The 23277-nt window shown below is 43.8% G+C and overlaps 1 protein-coding gene across 1 annotated transcript in view; it reads right to left on the bottom strand.

Annotated features, from left to right (window-relative positions):
* B3GLCT (beta 3-glucosyltransferase) overlaps positions 1-23277 on the bottom strand; it is a 134952-nt gene that overhangs the window by 98663 nt on the left and 13012 nt on the right. The window contains exons 3-5 of the mRNA XM_045844728.1: positions 18710-18762; positions 10982-11021; positions 4611-4720 (exon numbers count right to left, since the gene is read on the bottom strand). Coding sequence (XP_045700684.1) covers positions 4611-4720; positions 10982-11021; positions 18710-18762 — 203 coding nt within the window. The remainder of the gene's footprint in view (positions 1-4610; positions 4721-10981; positions 11022-18709; positions 18763-23277) is intronic.

The following is a 23277-nucleotide window of genomic DNA, read 5'->3' as shown; positions in this document are numbered from 1 at the left end:
CCAGAGGGGTTTGGCCTCCCTCTGACTCTGAGGGCAGGACAGATGCCCTAAAGGAGCAAGGACAGGCAGGACACCCATGCAGGGCACCAAACAAGCACCGAGATTACCAGAAAAACATGGGGGAGAGTTCTTCAAAACAACAACAATAAGACGATGCAGCCGCAGGCTACAACTGTGAGCATGGATGAACCTGGAGGCCTTTATGCTGAGTGAAAGAAGTCCGTCAACGAAAGGCAAATACTATATGACTCCATTTAACAGAGGTCCCTAGAGAAGTCAGATTCATAGAGACAGAAAGAACGATGGGGTCTGGGCTGAAGGATGTGGACAGTGTTTCAGTTCGTTAGGTGAAAAAGCTCTAGAAATGAGTTATAGAACATAAAGGTGCTTTACTGCAAAACTACACTTAAAAACAACTATGATGCTCCCTGGCTAGTGTAGCTCAGTGAACTGAGCATGAACTGCAAACCAAAGGGTTGCTGGTTCGATTCCCAGTCAGGACACATGCTTGGGTTGCAGGCCAGGTGTCCAGTGGGGAACACACAAGAGGCAACCACACATTGATATTTCTCTCCCTCTCCTTCTTCCCTTCCCTTCTCTCTAAAAATAAATAAATAAAGTCTTTAAAACAAAAATGACTATGATGGCAAATTTTATGTTGTATGTTCTTTACCGCAATTAAAAATAACAACAGTGACAGTGGCAGGGGCACGAGCAACAAGGAAGCCCTGGGCGGGACGCCTGCTGAGGCGAGTTCACAGGCAGGGGTCCACACACAGTCCAGGCACGTGGACAGGCTGAGGCCCTCTCAGAGTCCTCTCTGATTGGTATGTGTTTGGCTCAGGTTCCCTGATGGCCCATGAGGCACCTTCTCTCTATGTCCAGAGAGGCCTGCTCTCACTCTGCCCAGCCCCCAGATGCAGTTTTCTCCAGGGCCCCCTGGGGTACCCCTGCTCCCAGGGAAGCAGCACCTTCCAATGTTTGGGCACTACCTGTGAACGCTGCTAATTCCCAAACCCACCATCTGCTGCTCATGCCTTTCTCCTGAGCTTCAACTACACAGCTCTCAGACACTGAAACCTCCATCTCAGACATCATCTACAGAAACCTCAGTTGATGTGGACACCCAGTTGGCACAGCGCACTATAGCCCAGAATTCCTGGGCCCAAGCGATCCTCCTGCCTCAGCCTCCCAAGTAGCTGGGACTACAGGAGCACGCCACTGAGCCCGGCTACTCTGGACGCTGAGGCAGGAGGATCACTTGAGCCCAGGAGTTCTGGGCTGTAGTGTGCTATGCCAAACTTAGTGCTAGCTCAGTCCATAGAGCATGAAACTCTTAAATCTCAGGGTGGTAGGTTCGAGTCCCAGGGCAGGAACTAGTGTCTGCCATGACGAAGTAACCGCTTGAGCTAAAGCCAACCCGTGCCCACGAGATAGTGGCAGAGGCTTGGAAGAGAGAGCAAGGCTCCTGCTTACTAGAGAGGGTACAGATGTAAAGTGGTCACAAGAGAGGACTACGTTGGAAGAAATCCCTTTTTCTCTGAACTCCAACATACCCTACAACCTTCCCGAAAAGTACTCAGTGTTATCTGCCTTTACCTGAGCTGATGTATGCACTCCTACCAAGTTGGTGTGTTGACCACACTCAGTCATCTAGCTGCACCCCACAAGCCTGCGAATTTGTCAGCCTCAGATGGTGGCTCCACCCCACCCCACTTCACGTGGGCCCAATCTCCCCCAATTCTGGCTCAATGTCACCCCTGCCACCAGCACCCTGGCCAGCTGCCCCTCTCACCTCAGCCCAGTGCTTCCAAAACTGCCTGCAACAAAGTGGGGTCTGCATCCACTTTGGGCAGCATTGCTCTGGACGACTCCAAGGGCCTTAGAATTAGGCCCCCTGCCCCACTCTTGACTCTCAACGCTGCCACCAGAGTCGGGGTTTTAAAACGAACATCTGAGCAGGTCAATGCCCTAACCACTCTCCCTAACAGTACTTCTCCACGGGGTATACTGTTAGTACAGGGACTAGGGGTTGCTCCTATACCCACTGCCAGGGGCAGGGATGCTAAAGGTCTTGGACATCAAAGAAATCCCTCTCAAAGTACCAGTGATGCCCCTGAGAATGGTCTGGGTCCTCAACAGGACACACAGCTCCCCTGTGGTCTGGGCCGGCCGCCTACACTGCCCACCTCCCACTCTATACCCACCTCAGGACGGCAGTCCAGCCCCCCCTCCTCCCCCCCCACACACACGGTGCTCCTGCTTCTCACCTAGCTACCTTTAATTCCCTGGCTGTCCACCTAGAAAGCCCTCCCCAACCCCCACCTCCTCCCAACCTACCTAGTACCTAATTTTTCATTCAATATTTTGTCTTACATTGTGGTAAGAACACTTAACGTGAGCGCTATCCTCCTAACAAAATTTAGGTGTACAACAGAGGATTCTTGGCTGTAAGGACAATTTTGTAATTCATACCTCTAAAGTTTACAACCGTTGGTAACTCCTCACTGCCCCTCGCCCAACAGCCCCTGGTAAATCCCTAAGTCTTTGACTCTGCGCAGTTGACTATTTCAGACACTGCAGACGAGCAGAACCACACAATGCCTGTCTGTGTCTGCACTCCCTCTCTGCTTTAAAGGTGCCCATTTGTGGGCCTGTCTCCTCTCCATGACTGGGGGTTGTTCCAGTGCAAGGACCATGGCTTGTTGACCCTTGGACACCGAGTATTTTGCCCCCAGTAGCTCTGTCAACACTGAATAAGTGAATGAGAGGCTAACAGACAAATTCTTCCATAGACTAGATAAGTCCCTGACATGTAAACAAAATCCTGACTTTAGCAGAGATGTAAATTTGTCTGAGACTCCACTCCTACTTTCTTTCTTTTGGTGAGTAGAACCCCTTAGGTTTGGCTGGATCCAAGGCCACCCAACAAGACATGACCTTTCCCAGCTGAGGTGTGCCCACATGATTATGTTCTGGACAATCGCATGTCATGGGAAATGCTAATTGTAACTTGAAGGTCATATCCTCATCGGGGAGCTGCTTGCCCTCCACACACTGGAATGCAGACACAACAGTGGGGAGCCAGCCCAGCCCGCAGTGAAGTAAGGAGGCGGAGGACCCTGGGGCAAAGCTGCCTGTTGCTGGCTGCCCACAACTGCACTGTTTAGGAGGGAACACAAATATCCATCTTCCTTATAAGTCATTGTTACGGTGTCTGTATGAAAGCAGGGGAATGAATTTTCTCATCTTTTCCATATTGTCTCTCACAACTCACTTAATCATAACATCATATCTTCCTAGCACGAACTCGTCTCTGATTGCTCAGTTTGGGGTAACCGTCACAGCCCAATAGGGCTACATTCTTTCAAGCCTGCTGGGATCCAGAGGAGGGATTACCGGCTATCCTCCCCACAGCAGCCTCCTCTGTCCACTCCCCTAGGGCCTCCACGGAGAAAGAGGAAGGAGTACAGCCAGTCAAGGGGGTGGCATGTCTGCGTTGCTGATGAAATCTGAACAGGTTTATAGAAGAAAATCTCCAAAGCTGGGTTTCCAGACAAAGAATTTCAAACTCATCAAGCTGCTCCTAGCTCTAATTAAAAAACAAAAAACAAAAAACGGCAGGTACTTGTTTTTTCACCCTTAGAAGGCGCCATGTTGCAAGCAGGGGACCCAAGAACCTGTCCTTGCAAGGACATGGGAAGGCTATATAAATTTTATATGTAAATCATTTCAAGATAAAGCACAATAAATCTTAATCTCAGTGCTACCTTGGCCTTCACTATCACTGCGGTGGCTAATTTTCCAACCCTCTATTTCCCAGCCCCCACCAACAGAAGGACAGCAATCCATCGAGCACACACATCTCCTGTTAGAGTTCTTGCGAAGACGACCGTGGGATGGCATTTACCTATAGGCAGGCGCTGTGTCTTGAAGGCCACAGCAGTGTAGAGCAGCAGGCTCGGAGAAGCTCATTTTTGCGTGGCCAAAGGAGAAAGTGGCGGCATGGCAGCATAAGAAGGTTTCGCTGCCCCAAAGCTCCAGCATTAAATTCTGTTCATGCCTATTTTAAACTGTATCAGAATGTACCTGTATGTGTCAATCTTTCCCTCTATGATCCTTCTCAGAAACACATTATAAATTAAATCAAAAGTTCAATTAATAATGTCCAATTAAAACGCAGATTAAGAGACCCTCAGAGGAAGTATCACACTGAGGTTAATGAAAATGTTATTTCAACATGAAAATCGCCTTAGAACTTGTTACCAAAATTTTAAACATTAATTATCTCTGCTATTTTAAGCTCTAGTCTTAAAAAGTTATTTCTTCTTTGTATCATACTTTATAACAAACCCACCATAGCCCTACACAATTATATAATTCTCTTAAATTAAAAACTAAATATATGTAATAATTTAGACTATGATGCTTGGAGCATTAGCAATTAACTAGCACATTTTAAATCATAGTCAATACTAAATAAGCAAAACAAGTCAGAAGAGTTATTCTCATCTAAACAAAATTGATTCTCTGCAGACTAAGAGCTTTGGAAAACACACACGTATCAATAAATGAACATTTGGCAGGTACCCTGAGCCATTTCTACATACCTGCGTAAGATCTGCAGCTTGCTTTAAGATGCTTTTTCTTAACTCTTCTGCTCTCTTTGCATGAAAAGAATTACTTTGACTCTGGATGACAAACACAATTCCTTTTAAATCTAAAACCAAAAAAGAAAAAAATTTTCACGTATTTATTTTTTGACACCAAAATAAACTTGAAAACAAGTTTTAAAAAGAAAACATGCTACAAGATAAGCCTTCAGGAAATAAACACTTAGGGAAAAAAATCAATGTATATGTAATTCTAGTGATAAAATCTGTGTTTTGAAATTGATCTACAAAACTTCTTTCCTAGAGACTAGCAAATAAGTAAACTCAATGTCTTAGACCAAGTCTATAGTAATAAGCTATGGATTTGCTCCTGCCTGTCAAAAAGAATGACTGTAAACACAGTCAAGTATGAAAATGTCTAGAACACTAGCCCCCCTAGACGCAGAAGACCTTGTTTGCAAGTAGCCTTTTAACAATTCATCTATAATCCTACATTGGGCTGTTACCTGCTATGGGTTGAATTATGTCCCCCAAACTTAGATGGAAGTCATAATACCAGGATCTCAGAATGTGACCTTATTTGGAACTGGGTCTTTTCATCAAGTTGAAGTGAGGTCACTAGTGTGGGCCCTGATCCAATATATTTGGTGTTCTCATAGAAAGAGGAGTTGTGGACACAGACACACAGAGGGAAGATGATGTGAAGACACAGTAAGACTGCTATCTACCAGCCAAGGAAAGAGACCTTGGAAGACACCAGCCTTGCTGACACCTTGATTTTACACTTCAAGGCTCCAGAACATTGAGACAAAATTCTGTTGTTTGAGCCACACAATTTGTGGCACTTCACTGCTGCAGCCCCAGCAAAGTAACATACTACCTCAAGACTGTTCCAGAGGCCTTTCAAGGTGACATTCAATAGTGACTGCATATGTCCTGTGAGCTTACAAGTAAATAGCTTAGTGATCCATGCCCTACCTCACAGGTATCCAGCCAGAACTGAGTGTTCTCTCCAGGAAAACAGCCACAATCCCACAGAAGCAGGGTTCAGCAAGAACTGCTGCCTAAAAACTCATCTATGACAACACTGGCCACTAGATTCACTACAAGGCGACTGGCTTGTCTACAATGACCAGCAGGGCAGAACCCCTGCTCCAACATGCCCACCTGACACGGGGGACTATCAGAGGTGGCCCCAAGCAGAGATGGTTGCTCCAGCCCCACGAGAAGCACAGGAGCTGCCTCCATTCAGTAACAGGAAACGCTGTCATGTCAGCACCCTGCCACCAGATGGGGTGTGGCGGAAGGCAGATGTCAAAAAACTGTAGCCTCCAGCAAGGATTACAGAAAAATGGGTTGTGGGGACTACTCCCCCCCCGCCCCCCCCCCCGGCATGAGCCCTTCCTGTAACACCTCAACTCAGGGGCACGAATCTCATTTTTATTCCATTATATTTCATTGTTCTGATGTTCCGTTCCATAATGCCATTCACTTTTTCACTCACTCAAACATTCATACAACAAATAGCTCCACAGTGAGCCATCCAGATCCTGAAAATAATCCCAAATACTCTTTGGGTAAAATGTAATAAAAAAATGTATCATGGAAGGAAATGCTGAACAACCCACTGAATATGACCTCATTGTTTTCCATTACAGTGTATATACATGTGCAGATTTTACATATTTATCTCTACTTTAACTTGGCGCCTGGGTCTAAATCGGACACCCAGGAGGACTAACATGGTGTCTTCTATTTCCACTAAAACGTAATCTTACATCTACTACTTCTGAAACATTAACACAAACCAACATATGAAGAGTTATGAGGATTTACTTTTGTGAAGAATGAAGTAAAACTTCAGACAATAATTTTACAAAATTTAATAAAGTTGAGGATGCATATTCCCAATGACCCAGAAATTCTACTGCTGTTAACCATCACTGAGAAATGCTCCTGTGTGCGTGAGAGGGTCTGTAACAAGTGCACTCCCAGCAGCGTGTGCAAAAGGAAAACTGGAAGTGATTCAAATGCTCACTAACAAGGTGCACAAATCAAAATACTACTCAACAATGAAAATTCACTAGTCCTATACGTATCAACCCCAATGTATGCTGGAGATGAACTGTATAGATGGAATGCTGAAAAACCAAGCTGCAAAGGAATAATTATATAAATCAATGGTTTGCAAAAGCATACACATATATACATAAAGTACATATATGCTGTGTACATATGCAGATATTGTCCATATATCTGACGTGAGTGTAAGATTATTTGAGAATGATAAGCAGCAAATCTGGATGATGATTCAAGTCTTCAGCTATGTAGTAATTTGTAACAAACATGTAAGATAAGATATCATTACATTACTCTTTGTGGCTTTTTGTATGTTCAAAATAATCCATAATGAAATTTTTAGGAGAGCAGATCCGTGTGTCAAAATCCTGCTTTCACCACAGCAACCAGATCCCACCACTTCTGCCAGACCAGCAGAACTCCCACTGTCTGCAGATCATCCAATGCAGAGGAGAGACTCTGGAAGAAGAAAAAAGCAAAATTTCCCCCTTTTCACCTATCTGGGACATGTGCTGTTAGCTGTATGTATTTCTTCTGCTACTAAGAATTATGCCCTTCTGTTCTACGTGCTTCGACCATGCGTGCTGTGTGCATCCACTCAGCAAGCGCTGCTGAGTCTCTACCATGTGCCAGGATCCGGGAAACAAAGGGGACCCAACGGTCCACAGACATCAGCACCTGAGTCCAAGTCCACTGTCGGCAGGACTGCAAGCTAGTGCGGCCACTACAGAAAACTGTATGACGTTTCCTCAAAAAAACTAAAAAAGAACTACCATAAGACCCAGCAATTCTATGTCTTTCTTCTACCTGAAGAAAGCCAAACCCTAATTTGAAGAGATGTCACACCCCTACGTTCACTGCAGTGTTATCTACAGTAGCCAAGATATGGAAGCAATCTAGGTGTCCATCAGTAGATGAGTGGACAAAGAAGATGTGTTACACACACACAATGGAATACTACTTGGCCATAAAAAAGAATGAAATCTTACCATTTGCGACAGCATAGATGGACCAAGAGGGTATTATGCTAAGTGAAATAAGTCAGTCAGAGAAAGACAAATACCATATGCTTTTGTTTTTATGTGGAATCATGCATCCAATTCCCACCATGACCAAGGGTCTCTATGGAACAAAAGAAGATGTCTTCCTTAGTGTTCCTCACGTCTTGGGACAGAATGGAATCTCACATGTCGTGAAGGTGACTCTGACACCTGAGGAAGAGGCCTGTAGGAAGGAGAGTGCAGACACACAGGGGGATCCAGAAAGAACTGCAGTCGTAAAGGCTTCTAATGTACCACCTCACTGGCTAGGCTACAACAGGATTTAGTTGGAAAATAAAATAAACTAAAGAAGAAAACAATACAAAACAAAAACAGACCTGTAGAATCAGAGACCAAAGGGATGGTTGACAACAGCGGGCAGAGGTGAGGGACGGGTAAAAAAAGGTGAAGGGACTGCAGTCAAAAACACTGTGACAGTTTGCCCTGTGACAGACGATGGCCGGAATTAGTGTGGGGTTCACACTGTGAGGTACATAAATGTTGAATCACTATATTGTATACCTGAAAATAATATAACTAACATAATACTATGTGCTATCTATACTTAAATTTAAAAAAATAAAAATATTTTCTTAAAAAGAAGGTAGGCCATTCTACCACAAAGGTGCAAGTGCAAAGCCAGAGCCGCATGGAGAACTGGGAGGACATAGAGGAGGGGGCGCCAGTGCAAGGAGAGTTTCTGGGAGGAGCTGTTTCCTGAGTTTCCTTTAAGCAGCAGCCATTTCTGCAGGCTCAGGCTCAGGGGGTTGCAGAGCAGTAGCAGCAGAGGCAAGTGAGATTATCACTGAGGCCACAGCAGCCTTATCTCTGCAGCATCCCTGAGCGGGTGACGAGGGAGTGTGTCCCGCATTTCTGAGCACAGGACGCAGGGAACAGTCAGTGGTAAAGTTGGAGCGGGAGGATGGCTCAGCCAGATCAATCATGAAGGATTTAGAGGTCTCACTCAGAGGTTGGGACCCCAAATTAATAGCTTTCAAACTGGAGACAAGCTCAGGAGCCACCTGGGATCCCAGACAGTGGGACCCAAACCTTCACTGCTCCCACTGTCCTCCCCACTCTTCTCTGGGGTCCCTAGGACACAGTGCCCTCATTTCTTCCTCTGTGAATTTAGGGCCCTGACAGTTATGTGTGGCTAAGGAATAGGATGCCTACCTACCGGGGAGTTACAGGAAGTGAGGCAAAAAAGGAAGAGTGCTCCCAGTTCTTAAAACTGGTAATACAGAAAATTGTCTCCATACCATTCTGCCCTAGTCCCTTCCAGAAGAGAACCAGGTTACTACAGTTTAGTGCTAAAAACAGCCTATCTGCTTAAATTCCTGCTGCTCTTTACATCAGCACCAAGAAATGTTTTCTGACACGTGTTCTAAAGCCTCCATCACTGAGCCACACCCTGGTGGTGTCTAGACCACACAGCAGTGGCTCTCTGCTGACACCTCCCGACCCTGGGACTCTCAGACTCCTGCTGACTGGTCCCTGGAGCTAACAAGACAACTCCACCACTTCTCATTTTGGCTGCACATCTCTAAACTCAGTGCAGTTTGCTTTCAGCAAACACTGTCACCACTCAAAACAGATTGTCATTGTTTCTCCTCCAGGAATGGGTGACAAATGGGTGGTACGCTAAGTGCCTGAAAATAATGATAAGCATGACAGGAAGATAAAGAACTGAAGCCAGGGGAGAGCTGCAGAGAGTACTAAGTACGGGCAACAGAACCAGAGGTGGTTAGAACAGGTCCCTGAGGAGAAATAATTTTTCTGTGAAGGTAAAAGAAATCAAGGGTCCTCTATTTCTGCAGGTGCTGAGCACCTGTCATATACCAAAAGCTCTACTAAGCACTGACCCTTGCTGGGCAGAAATTATCTGGACACACAAATTTCACAAGGCTGGTGTTTTTCTGATGAGAAATCAATGTGGCTTCTTCAGATAGAAGCTGAGTAACAATCAGGCTCGTGACGTAAGGCTGAGGGATAAGTATGCACACATACTCACACATGAAGAGCCCGTGTGTGTGAGTATGTGTGCACTTAATGTGTCACTTGGTGAGAATAATGTCACTGGTGAATCTGAAGATTAAGTGGTAAGCCAGAAGAGAAAAAGAGACTGCCTGTGTTGGAGGCTGCCACACGGCCCAGAGTACAGTTCAGACCATGATCTAAGCACTCTGGCTCTGCTGCCTTGGGAGCCCCTGGTCCTGCGGACTCACTAAGACTACAGCCAATAAATCCCCAGGGTCCTTTGCAGATGACCAGATACCAAGTTAAATATCACCACACTGGCCATCCGTATTTGCAAGAATGTAGATTTCTGGTCCAGGTAACTTCCCCTTGGTCCTTTCAAAGCCATGTTCCTAATGATGGTCATCAGTTTGTCTAATAACCATTTACTACGAGGAGACCCATCGCTTCCCAACCAAGCAATGTGGCTCCTTAAAACCACTGCTCCCAGAGCTGGCAGACCCCCACTCATGGCCCTGTGTTCCCCTGCGTGCAGGGACTCAGATGCGCGTACGCAGCACAGGCCATCCTCCCCATGCCACCCGGCCTGCCACCCAGGTGCTCGCTCCTGTCCTCCTGACTCCTTAGAATCCAGGCCCAGGAAGGGAAGGTCTAGAAAGGAAGACATACCTTTACCCTCCTGTCCCAGCCCACCTTCCAGGTCTCCAAGGCCCACCAGTGACAAAGTTCATACCTTTTGGGGAAAGACCCACCCCTACACACAGAGGTGTGGCCTTACCCTCCAGTTAACACCCTGGGGCATGTTTTCCACAGAACACACCCCAAAAAATCCTCACTCATGGTCACATCCCTGAAGACACAATATGCTCAGGGAGAAAGATGCACGTACATGGGCTGTGACAGAAGTGTGGTGTGTCTACAAAGGAGCAAGCCATCCCTTCCACACCAGGGATCAGGAGGAGTCTGACAGAAGAGGTGCCCATGAGCTGACCTGAAGGGCAATTTGTGTCCATGGACCCACAGTGGGGGACCTGGCTCCAGGCAGAGGAAGGCACGAGCAAAGGCCACAGTGTGTCCTTTTCTCCCATTATGTGTGGGCCCCTGGTCACAGAGACAATGTCCCATTTACTTCTGCCATCACCTAGCATGGCAATCTGCCCTTATTGAAAACTCAACAATATGTACACCATAAATAAAATCAGAAAGACAAATGCATTTCACTGAATCATAATTTATAAGAAATATTCTTGAGTTTTAAAAGAAATTACATACCTATGTCATTTTTCCTTGACATACCACTTTTCTCCAAATTCTGTATTTAAAAAAAAAAGAGAGAGCAAAAAATAAATCTCATCACACAACATAGCTAACAATGCACTGAATAAATTCATATGATACACATTAACATTTGGGGGGAAAGGAAATGAAGATGAGACCTTGGAAATGTTTCCTTACAAACACAGGCCAGTATTAAAAGGGAAAAGCAACAATGATGCCCTCTCATGAGGCTGTCCCTTTCACATGTGATTTTTTTCAAATTGATTTTGAGGGACAGAGGGAAAGACAGAGAGAGAGAGAGAGAGAGAGAGACTGACCCAGAAAAACACTGATTTGTCATTCAACTTATCTATGCATTCATTGGTTGAGTCTTGATGTACCCTGACTGGGGACGAAGCCCACAACCTTGGCATATCAGGACAACACTCTTACCAACTGAGACCCAGTCAGGGTCTTACATGTGATCTTGGGCAATCACTTTGTTGAGCTGAGGCTCTTTCCTCCTGTTTAACATGGAGCTAAAACTTAACTGGTTCAGGGTTTTGGAGGGTTAATTTTAAAACCTTATGATAACCTAAAATAAAAAGGTTTTCAAAGCGAGAGGCAACATCATTTTTTTGAGATCAATAAGAATAGCTATTCAGGAAGCACTGACTAATTCCAGCAGAAACCCAAATAGTGCTCCAATTACAAGACAAAGACAGTGGGTATTTATGAGAAAGGGAAGGGGAACGATCACATCAACAGAGGGAAGGCATTGCTATTGGTGCAGATAACCTAACATAGTGATGTTAGTTCTAAACAAGGTTTTGAATTTTCAGTTCACTAGTCATCTTACTGCTTTCTTGTCATCTCTGCAAACAGTTGTTTGGAATACAATACTGCCTTAGGCCCAGCCCAAAGGTAACTCTGCCCTGTTTCAACATTCCAAGGTTTGAGGCATATGGACAGATGTACAAGGCAGTTCCTCTGGGATGGCAGCTCTGGCTCCCTTTTAAAGTGGCTCCATTTGTTTTGGGATTTTTTTTACACTTGTAAAAACCACTCTGAGCATTACAAATATCACAGACAGTATCAGTGCTAGCAGCGCGTTGCCCATGAAGATGAACCTTATTAATTATTGTATTTACCATCATTTGGCTCAGATGTGCTGTCACGAACACTATGATGTTCTCTCCTACCTAAGGAGTTGCCCTGGGGCCCTGCACATTATTGGCCTGTGGCTCATGAGAATTCATGGGCACATAAGGGGTATCTGACAGTTGCAGAGCTCCTGACAGAAATCTGGATGTGGGCACAGAAACACCTGACCCTGATCCTGGGAAGATCAGGGGAGGAGCTCTGAAAATTCTCTGACAAAGTGCCAAGTGTCAGCAGCTAAATCTGCCACTTCCATTGTCTTCTCCAGCAGACAAAGAAGGATTTTTCTCTCCAATTGTCCTTTTCTGCTTTCAACCACCATATGCTACAATTATGACAATCAGACAGTGGCAAATATCATTCCATTTTCTTCACTGACAGCAACAAGAAATTACCTACAGAACTGGGAGCAGCTTAAAAGGTAAGCTACACTGAGATGAATTCTCTTAGAATGACCAAGGGACTGTGACAATAGACAGGGAGGAGAGAGCAAAACACAGGAGAATGGCTATCTTTAGTAGTCTTTTCTGAAATTATCTTTATGTCAAGAACAGAAATAACACTGAGACTAAAGGGATAATTCAAGAGTTAAAGATCTTAGCTTTAGTTATAGTTGATAGGCTTAAGTGATTAACATAAGTGGAAAGCTGTTATTCCAGGAATAACATTCCAGGAACTGGAATGCATGACCTACGGGCCCAGGAGGACCACGAGCAATTCAACCTTTGTGCCCCAGGGGGTCTGCAAGCCACAGAGATGGTATCTGAGCCATCTGTTCCAGGGAGAGAACTCCCAGGCACAGATAAAGAACTGCTGACCAGCAGATAAAGAAGTGCTATGAAAAATCACTGTGGGGCTGCAACTCCTATCTGATTAACCTTTTCCCAAACCCCTTACCTGCCCATTCCTTCTCCGTATAAAAAGGTCAGCTTGAGATGAGATGTTAAGGCAGTTTCTGAGGGCACACAGCCCACTGACTTCTCAGATCACTGGCATCTGAATAAAGTGCTGGATAGATTTAGTCCTTGTCTCTGCTTATTGGTTCTGGTAGTGACAGCGCAAATGCCAGCATTTCCAGTTTCAAGGTGAGAAGAATCCTACAGTTATATATTTATTTGTTAGACCTCGGGATCAAGTGACATTCTACTTACTCCTGATAAAACACACACTTTTTAGAAGAGCCGAGAGAGAGAGACTAGAATGCTGAACCCACTTCTGTAAATGTGTGAACCAAAGCCGGGTATCGTCATATGTTAGTGTGTGTGGACTCGTTGTGCCTTCCCTACTCTAAATGCCGGCTGTAGCCAGGGGAACAGCTCACCCTGGGAGAAGGAGCACTGGCCTTGGATCCAGAGGGGCCTCCTTGCTTCCAGCATTAACCTGCCACCCCTTGGCCAAGGTGCCTTCTCCTTGGGAGGCCACAGCTTTGGCTGCCAGATAAGGCTCATGGAAAGTTACAAATTTTAGATCTAAAAATAGAACTGGAATGGATAAAGAAAATGTGGTATACACATATAAGAGAATACTATTCATACTTTTTTAAAAAGGAGAAATTCTGACACATGCCACAATGTGGATGAACCTGGAGGACACTGTGGATGAAGGAGGGGCTGCATGCTAAAACTGACAAGCCCAAGGCCTGCAGGGTGGCCTTACAAACTCAGAGCCTGAAAGTGACGACACAGGATGGTTTACACATCAAAATTTCTAACTAAAAGTGGGTCATGATAGGCTGTCATATCCTAGGCCGATATCTTGACAGAGGTCAATCAGTACCTCAACTGAGCCTGTCTATTGTATTTTTGCATCTACAGTAAAATGCCTTTGGAGTGTCAGAGTAACCTCCCTTTTCCAGACCCCTCGGGGCACAGCCTCCCACCAGAGCACAAGATCAGGGATCCCCTCATTGTTGTTGTGTTAATTGTTGACTCTTTACTGTCCTTTTCCCACCAGGTGTAAAAGAAGTATGCACCTAGCATTTTACTTTTTATCCAGTCCCAGAGATTTCCCTGCTTTGCTTTCTCCTGCCTCCCTAATGTCTCCCTAACCTCACCAACGGATTTAAATGTAACCCCTTTCGTCTTGCCCTTTGATTCTGATGCATAAAACAAGTGGTGAAATTGCCATTTTCCAGAGAATTTTCTCAGTCCACTGAGATTTTGCTTCCCAGAAATTGTCATCAGTTTGGCTCATAAAAATTCTTACAGGTGTGGACATTCTTAAGTTGACATCATTATTATGTTAAATAATGCAAAAAATAATGTAAATGGAGCCACTTTAAATGGAGCCAAAGCTGCCATCCCAGAGGAACTGCCTTGTGCCTCAAACCCCAGAAAATCAAAACAGGGCAAAATGACCTTTGGACTAGTCCTAAAGGAACATTATATTCCCCAAAAAATGTTTGCAGAGATAACAAGAAATCAGATCTTCTGACTACAAGGCTGATGGCTACAGGACTAAAACTTAAAATCATTATTTAGAACTAACATCACTATGTTAGCATCTCTGCACCAACAGAAATGCCTTCCTTCTGTGGATGTAATTGCCCGCTCCCTCCTCATAAACACCCTTCATCTCTGTCTCCTAATCGGAATTCTATTTGGATTTATACTTAAATCACTGCTTCCCTAACAGCTTATTCGTTTGGATTTCAAGCTTGTTACCTCTCACTTTGCCTTTTATTTTCAGGTTAACATATCAGTAAGCCAGTCACAAAGAGACAAACACTGTAGGATTTCACTTACATGAAATGTCAGAATAGTGAAATCAGTACAGACTGGAGGCTGGGAGAGGGCAATGGGCAGTTATTGTTTAACTGGCACAGAGTTCCTGTTCCGCAAGATGAAAAGAGTTCTGGAGTCTGCCTGCACACCAACATACATGTACGTAACAGCACTGAAGTATACACTTAAAAATGGTTACGATGGTAAATTTTATGCCATGTGTATTTTACCACAATTTTTAAAACCGGCATTAAAGATGACCCAATCCAACAGTCCCCTTTACCAATGAAATAACGGAGGCTCAGAAAAGATAAAGGGTCCGGCCATAGTCCAACAGTCATTCCAGCCACAGAGCCAAGACTGGCATCCAGGTCTTTTGAATCCTTTCTGATATTCCTTTCTTATACTTTCCCCCCATGAACAACGCATGTCCAGCCTTCCTCCAGAGGTATTCTTCGGAAATCGTGCATCATTAGACGTGGACAGATTTTAAGAGTAAGCTAGAAATAATACCTACAACAGTCACCTTCATCAGCAGGTGGAAAGATAAACAATATCCCGAACTCAGTGTTTGCAGACTTACTTAGTACCCTGAACAAGCTGGCACCCACTGGACTCACCACCCAAGGTCATTGTGAAAGCAAAGGAGAGCGACCAGAATCACAGCTCCTTCCCTTTGTCTTCAGGCACCGCAGCAACTACAAGCTGACACAACAGCTAGGTAATGATTAGCCATTGCCAATGGCTCTATTCGTAAACAGTAAAAATAAAATATCCAAGAAACAGTTGGATTAGGTGAACTGAAATGGAACCAAAACAGTCTCATATATGTTCTCCTTTGAGAAATAAAATTAGACTAAATAAACAAATTGACAGAACATTTAAAATTCTGTCTCCAGCTTCCTTCGTGGAAAGGTTTAGTTCTTCCCCCCAGCAAAAACAAAACACATGGTTTGTTTCATTATCTCTGCTGTCATATGTTTCTTCCACTATCAATGTCAGTCAACATGTGCTTGCTGCCCAAGTTCCCTGAGTGAACTGAAGTGCTACACAGAGAGATCAGAAAGGGATCTATCCCTACCTAACACCTCTAACCCGTAGACAGCGCCTACCCTCCCCAAGAAAAGACTAATCCAAGTCACCCTTGTCCAGCTGGATTTTTTAAGGCACCATAGATTTGAACACTTGCAATCTACCTAGGTGAGGCTGAGTTCACACATTCTTCATAAAAGGAAAATACAACATCCTCAAAAGAACATAATATGAAATCTTTTAAGAAGGAAGAGGGATGAAAAGGCATCTTCTAGCCATTCACCACCAGCCACCAGCACCCTGGAATTCTGAGTGAAATCAGGTCAGCAGAATGTGGTCATCAGAGACCCCACTGTGAGGTGGGCCTGTGTGTTTCCTGCCTCCACCACTCACTGGCTCAGGCCTTAGTTTCTCACCTGGACAACGGGAACTGTAACTACAAGGCCCACGGCACAGGGTCTAGTTAGATCGTGTAATGCTGAGAACTGTGTTCCCAAAGCAAATGCTCAATAGCTGTTCTGCCACTCTTTCCATCATTATTGCCTCCTTCAGGGAACATCAACTGCCACCATAAAAGAAATTTAATTGATAAAAGCAGTAAAATCTATAGTTCTTTTTTTGATTTATTTAGTTTCCTCTTGAAAGCCTACATAGGACATGTCTTGCTGTCCTACTAGGTAAACATTTAAATAGGGCCTGGCACTGTGCTACATGGTAGACACACACACACACACACACACACACACACAATCTTCAAAGCGGTTTTCTGAGATAGGCCCTGTTATCCCATCTTCTTGAGGATGCTGAGACACAGAGAGGTCTGGTAGTCCCACAGCAGATCAGTGATGGAGAAGGGATATGACCCCCAGCAGTGTGGCTCCAGTGCCCAGTTCTAACTCCTTGTCAGACAGGACATAATGTCACAAGCCACCACGGGACACAGGCCCAGGCCCAAATGCAGGTTGCCCAGGTACACGGCCACGGCTGAGGAGGGAGCATGAGAGGGCAGGTTCCCTGAAAGTGGACAGGTCAGAACCTAGGACAGTGCAGGGACAGGGACCCAGAAGAGAAGCCTGAGACAAGAGGCCAGGCCCCACGCAGAACCACTGGGCACTGACAGCACTCAGGATTTTGATGAGAAGCCACCAGCCAGTGAACCTGAACCGTGTTTGGAGAAGGACCCAACCCTGTGTCCTGTGTTCTGCGGCGTGTGCCCAACTGAGCAGTGAGGTGAGGAGAGCACAGGCGGCTGCCCTGAGCAGCAATGACAGGGCAAGCAAACTAAGGAGAACCCCAGACGAACGTGGTCATTTTTAAGAGCTGTAACTCCTGCTGCTGAGCCATCTACAGACTTTAGACAACCTTGGACAAACTGATTCTTTTCTGTCTCCCAGTCTCAGGTATGGTCTACAGGAGATATTTCACCACTGCCTCTTCTCATGGGGTGAATGGCTTTTTCGGCTCTGCGGCCTAAGCACTGATGGGATTAATGATACTCTTCAAGGGCTTTAATACCTTTGCATGAAAAATAACACTAAGATACAGGACTCCCCCCCCAAACCTGTGTGTGTGTGTGTGTGTGTGTGTGTGTGTGTGTGTGTGTGTGTTTTAAGGCAAAGGAGACATATGTTTCTTCATTTGAAATGATTAGGTAAAAACCTATATTTGAAAGTATGTGCTATCATTTCTAAATTTATTATGTAAAATTTTAGTTCCCTATTAACAAACCTTGGGTAGCACTTTAAATCTATTGTAAGCAAGCCTTATTATTGCCAAATGCACACACACATTTTAAAGTGCACATGGCTGTGTAACAGAAAATTACTGTATGGAAAACTCAAAAATCCAGAAAATTTGCATTCTGACTTCACCTTTTAATAGTCATGTGACCTCAGTCGAGTCACTTAACTTCTCTGAGGATAAATTTTCTCAGCTTTTTATAAGAATATCTGCTCTGCTGAGCAGTAACAGGATCATTGAGAAGGTTAGATGTCTGAAAATGCTTAATTAACCATAAAGGATCTTAAAACCTTAAGGAATTATTATTATTATTTCCCTGGGTAGGAATCCCACAGTATAGTTAGAACAGATAAAAGAAACATTCTATTTAAAAATGCTTTTATACTAATTGTGGGGTAAAAAAAATAGAGTCAATGGAGCCTTAATTAATATGACAAAAACAACTCGTAGTTTAAAATATCGTTTCTCCTTCTCATATGCTAAACTCAACTTGCACAAAGCCCACACGGTAAAATTCTGATGAGGTTCTGGAACGAAGCCAATGATGAAATGATGACAAATCAGCAGCTCAGAGATTTGGGTGAGTGCTGCCCCCTCCCCATCAGGGTCCCAGGTCTGGCTTCTGGTTCTGAGTCCGGGTCTCTGGGCCAGTCCCCAGGATGTCCTCTCATGGTGTCACCTTCAAGGTGAGGGACCCTCAGGCTCTCGTGATCCTGGAAACAGTACAATCTTTTCACAGACTGGGAACGTTAAACTCAAGGTTAAGATGTGGAACAACTGGAGAAAACTTGCTTCTATCCAAGCAAAACTTCTAAAATGTCTACTTTCACATTAGAACATCTTTTTCCTGAGAATGAAATTTGAAACCTAGTGGATATGCTTTAACTGTATTGAAAGATGTTTTTAAAAGCCAGCCTATCTGTTGGTTGCTGCTAAGGATTCAAAATCTATGTGGACCAACATTCATAAATTCATAAAAATAAATAAACATAATAACCTTGCAAGAGGAAACCATGACAGTTCCCATTAAGGAAATCACAAACAAATCTCAGATGAGAAGAACAGAATTGATCAATAGAATCAGTACCTTAGATGGTGTGACTGCTTTCTTTATATCCTTAGAAGAAGCCAACACGAAAGCTGAAAAAAGGAAACATTTTTATATTAAAATTAGCAATTAAGATTTACTCTCACATTGAACAGTTTTGCTTAAAATGAGAAAAATAATACTTTAATAAGACTTATTTTGCTCATTTTTAAAAGCAGCTGCATTGCCACAAACTAAAACCACTAGCCACCTTTTTCTCTGGACCTAAAATTATTTATTGGCACAAAGCCAGCATGCTTAGGCGACCAAGCTAAAGGAATCCTCCATCAGAGAATGCAGAACCCGTGTATACCACTGAGGTCTGTAGACATAAACCACAAAATAGATGCACACAGAATACTGCTCCTTAGAAACCTCAGTTTTGGTACCACATGGTAAACAAAAAAATTTTCATGGCCAAAAGCTGTTATGAAAAAAAGGTTTTATTGAACTTCATGCTAGCTAGAAAAGGACCAGATCCTGGGGTATGCACCAGCAGCGGGACTGGACGGAGAAGGCAACATATCTGCTATCTTGGAGCTGAGGGGAGTATTTATGCATCACATTTCAGAGAAGAAAGATCTAAGTTGCTCCGAAGGAATTTACATTGGCTACAGATAGAGGGTGGGAAAAGGTAAAGGGGGACAGTTCTAGGATTGGTGCACAGCCTGTAAGGAAGGAATATTTACTACTTTCGATTGGTGGCGGGCACAGTCCTGAAAGTTCACGTACAAGCAGGATGCAGTGATGTCTGCTGGTGGCTGACAGAGCCAGGAGGTTGAATCAAAGCTCCAAGAGACATTCGGGAAGGGGAGCAGTCTGTTGTTGGGGAGCAGCTATTAATTAGTGAAATATTCTCATCGCTTTCTCTCCCTCACTTGCCACTGTCATTTAATTTAGGACACCGTAGCCATTTGTTGTTGTTGTTGTTGTTGTCACTTCTTCAGCAAAGGGGAATTCCTCAGCATCTAGAGGGAAGAAATATAAATCCCCATCTGGCGACCACTGCCCGAGCCTGGCAGCAAGAACTGAATCTGGCACCAGCTTTATATGTGGGGTCGTGCATGTGAGAAACTGACAGGGCCTTCCTGAAGCCCCGGGGCCCAGAGAGTGGGAAGGATAAAGATCATTCCCCATTTAGACAATTTCATGTTTTGAGTCAGGGCCCATAAATAAAGATATCCCTAGAGACACAGCTAGGCTCTAAATCAAAAAGAAGAAGAAGAGAGTAACACTTTGAAAATGTAAAGCAACACAATATACTAGTCAGAAAGGTAAACTGGACAAAAAAATAATGTTAATTTTACAGCACATTTCTCAAAAGTATTTCACAGTTTGCTTTCTCCGATTAGCATTCCCAGCCAGAATAGGCAATGCCATCCAGCAAGAATGCACTTCAAGGTGGGACAGCCAAGTCCATGGGGCAGTAATTTAGCACAAGGCCTGTGGACACTGGGCTCTAGATAACACAGTGGAAGAGAACCTTGCCCACTTGGGTGTTTCCCAGCCCCATTTCCACACAGCTTCTGACTCCCCATTAACATCTACTCAAGGGAAATCATCTAAAACATAGTCGCACTAAGAAGCCAATCACTAAGGTGTTTTAATCATTTCCAGATGACAGTTCAAAAGGCAGAATGAAATTGAAATGTAACCAAATGAACCTCTCCACATGTGGAATTCAGATAACAGCAGACATTACAAGAGTCCTCCCTGAGACCATGGCTTATGAACAGCAAATCCCCAACTCCATCCCCTCCTCTTCGCACACCCTGTTTTTCTACAGAGCATGTATTACCACTGATACAATATATATTTATTTGTTTATTGCTTACATTATACATTTGTTCATTGTAAGCTCCATGAAGGCAGAAATACAGTTTTATTTACTGTTTGCCTATGAGCCTAAAATATTGCCATCACACACACAAGAAGATCAATAAATATTTATTGAGTGATAAATATGAAAGAAAGAATGAATGAATGAATGAATGAATGAATGAGTGAATACAAGCCTCCATGACTGCCCTGGGGTCACACCATTAAGGACTGTCTATTCCTCACAGTAGGCAGCATCAACCCAGGAGAATGACACAGTATAATGTCCCCACCTTAATCTATTTTCACCAGGCTCTGACCTACTTTCTCTCATTTACACAGACACACGCACACAAAGCCCAAATCACTCATCAAGTTCTAAGAAGAAAGGAGAGATTTAATACCAAACACCCTTTAACCATTTAAATTCTGCTTCTAGATACTTGATTTGGGGGGAGGGGTTAATATGGGGTTATTTACTGCCAACCTAGTAGCACATTTGCAACCATCAAGAAAATATCAAATACAGAATTATTTATAAACATACAGGGAGGTCACAACATGTTAACCTGGCCAGGCACCACAGAATTTCAGAGAATAGGATATTCTGACAACTTGTAGGATACAAAAACTGTGGTCAATCTAATGTTGATGGCAAAATACACACCCGCCAATCCCATCAAACTCCCACTGCCAAACATGGACGGTCAAAGCTCTCTGGGTTCAAGTCTACTTTTCTATTAAGAAAAATGACCTCAGTTGAACATGTTCAGTGACTCAACACTGAATAACCAGCATAGTCTTACATCACTGTTCTGCAAGAGCAGATGGCCCTTAGGATGTAGACTCTCTCCTGAAGAAAACAGGTCTTTATTGGTGGTACTAGTTCTGAAAATGACTAATACATCACCTTTCATAAGTAAGCAGCTAGTATTATTTGACAATGTTACTGTTTCAAGTTGGAATTACATAGAGAGATATTCCCAATAAACCAGGTGAATTCCACAAATCCTACCTGTCACACTCAAGACCCCATTTTCATGCCTTTGTTCAGACCAGGCAGAGAAGGCAAACATTTTTGTTCTCTGCAGAAATACACAGGACTGCTAAAAATTTGTCCTTTCTCCCTATCATTCTCCTGTGAAATTAAACACTCCTTTTCTCCTGACAGAAATATATCACATAATATTTATTTCTTAATTATATTTTATCGACTATGCTATTATAATTGTTCTGATTTCCCCCCCTTGGCCCCACCATCCAGCACCCCCCACCCCACTTCAGACAGTCCCTCCACCACCACTGTCCATGTCCATGGGTCCTGCATGTAAGTTCTTTGGCTACATTCCCGTGGCTATTCTGTAACGACCCATTTATGCTTGTTAATCCCCTCACCTTTTTACCCATTCCCACACACCCCTCTGCCACCTGACAACCATCAAAACACTCTTAGTATCCATGATTCTGTCTCTGTTCTTCTTATTTGCTTAGTTTGTTTTCTAGATTCAATTGTTGACAGATATGTATTTTGCCATTTTATTGTTCATAGTTTTTTTAAACTAGATTTTATTGATTATGCTATTACAGTTGTCCCATGTTTTTCATTCCTTTATTCCCCCTCTGCCCTGCACCCCCATCCCTCCAGCATCCCCCCAACCCCCTCCCACTTAGTTCATGTCTATGGATCATCACATAAGTTCTTTGGCTTTTCCATTTCCCACACTATTCTTAACCTCCTCCTGTCTATTTTGTACCTACCATTTATGCTGCTTATTCCCTGTACCTTTTCCCCCATTCTCCCCCTCCCTTCATCGCTGATAACCCTCCATGTGATCTCCATTTCTGTGATTCTGTTCCTGTTCTAGCTGATTGCTTAGTTGGTTTTTGTTTTTGTTTTAGGTTCGGTTGTTAATAACTGTGAGTTTGTAGTCATTTTATTGTTCATATTTTTTATCTTTTTCTTAGATAAGTCCACTTAACATTTCATATAATAAGGGCTTGGTGATGATGAACTCCTTTAACTTGACCTTATCTGGGAAGCACTTTATCTGCTCTTCCATTCTAAATGAAAGCTTTGCTGGATAGAGCAATCTTGGAAGTAGGTCCTTGCCTCCAATGGACTCACCTGTGAGGCTGGGAGTTTCTCCCACCACTGCAACCCACCACATAGGTTTTTACAGAGGTTTTGAGGCTTTCTTTTCCCACATTGGAACCCTGGGTTGCATGGTCTGTCTTGCTCCCCAGTTGCTCCTTTCAGTTTATCTGCATGCAAATGTGGGACCACTAGGTCTGCCAGCTGCTGCCTTGCCACGGGTCTTCTCCACCCCAGCTGCCCATCTCTGCCCCTCCTACCAGTCTGGAATAATGTTTCTTCTTTAACTCCTTGGTTTTCAGACTTCCATACAGATTGATTTTCTGGCAGTTCTGGTTACTTTTAAAAAATTGGTTGTTATCCTTCCTCTGGTTGTGTGAGGAGGCAAAGCGTATCTACCTACACCTCCATCTTGGCTAGAAGTCCTATTGTTCATAGTTTTGATCTTCTTCTTTTTCTTAAGTAAGTCTCTCTAACATTTCACATAGTAATGGTTTGGTGATGATGAACTCCTTTAGTTTTTTTCTTGTCTGGGAAGCTCTTTATCTGCCCTCAATTCTAAAAGATAGCTTTGCTAGGTAGAGCAATATCAGCTGCAGGTCCCTGCTTTTCATGACTTTGAATATTTCTTGTCAATCTCTTTTGGCCTGTAAAGCTT

The sequence above is a fragment of the Phyllostomus hastatus genome, unplaced genomic scaffold (assembly GCF_019186645.2).
Source record: "Phyllostomus hastatus isolate PE091 unplaced genomic scaffold, TTU_PhHast_1.1 phas_contig_41, whole genome shotgun sequence".
Taxonomy (NCBI): domain Eukaryota; kingdom Metazoa; phylum Chordata; class Mammalia; order Chiroptera; family Phyllostomidae; genus Phyllostomus; species Phyllostomus hastatus.
Note: the sequence above shows the minus strand (reverse complement) of the source record. Positions and strands in the feature narration are given on the sequence as shown.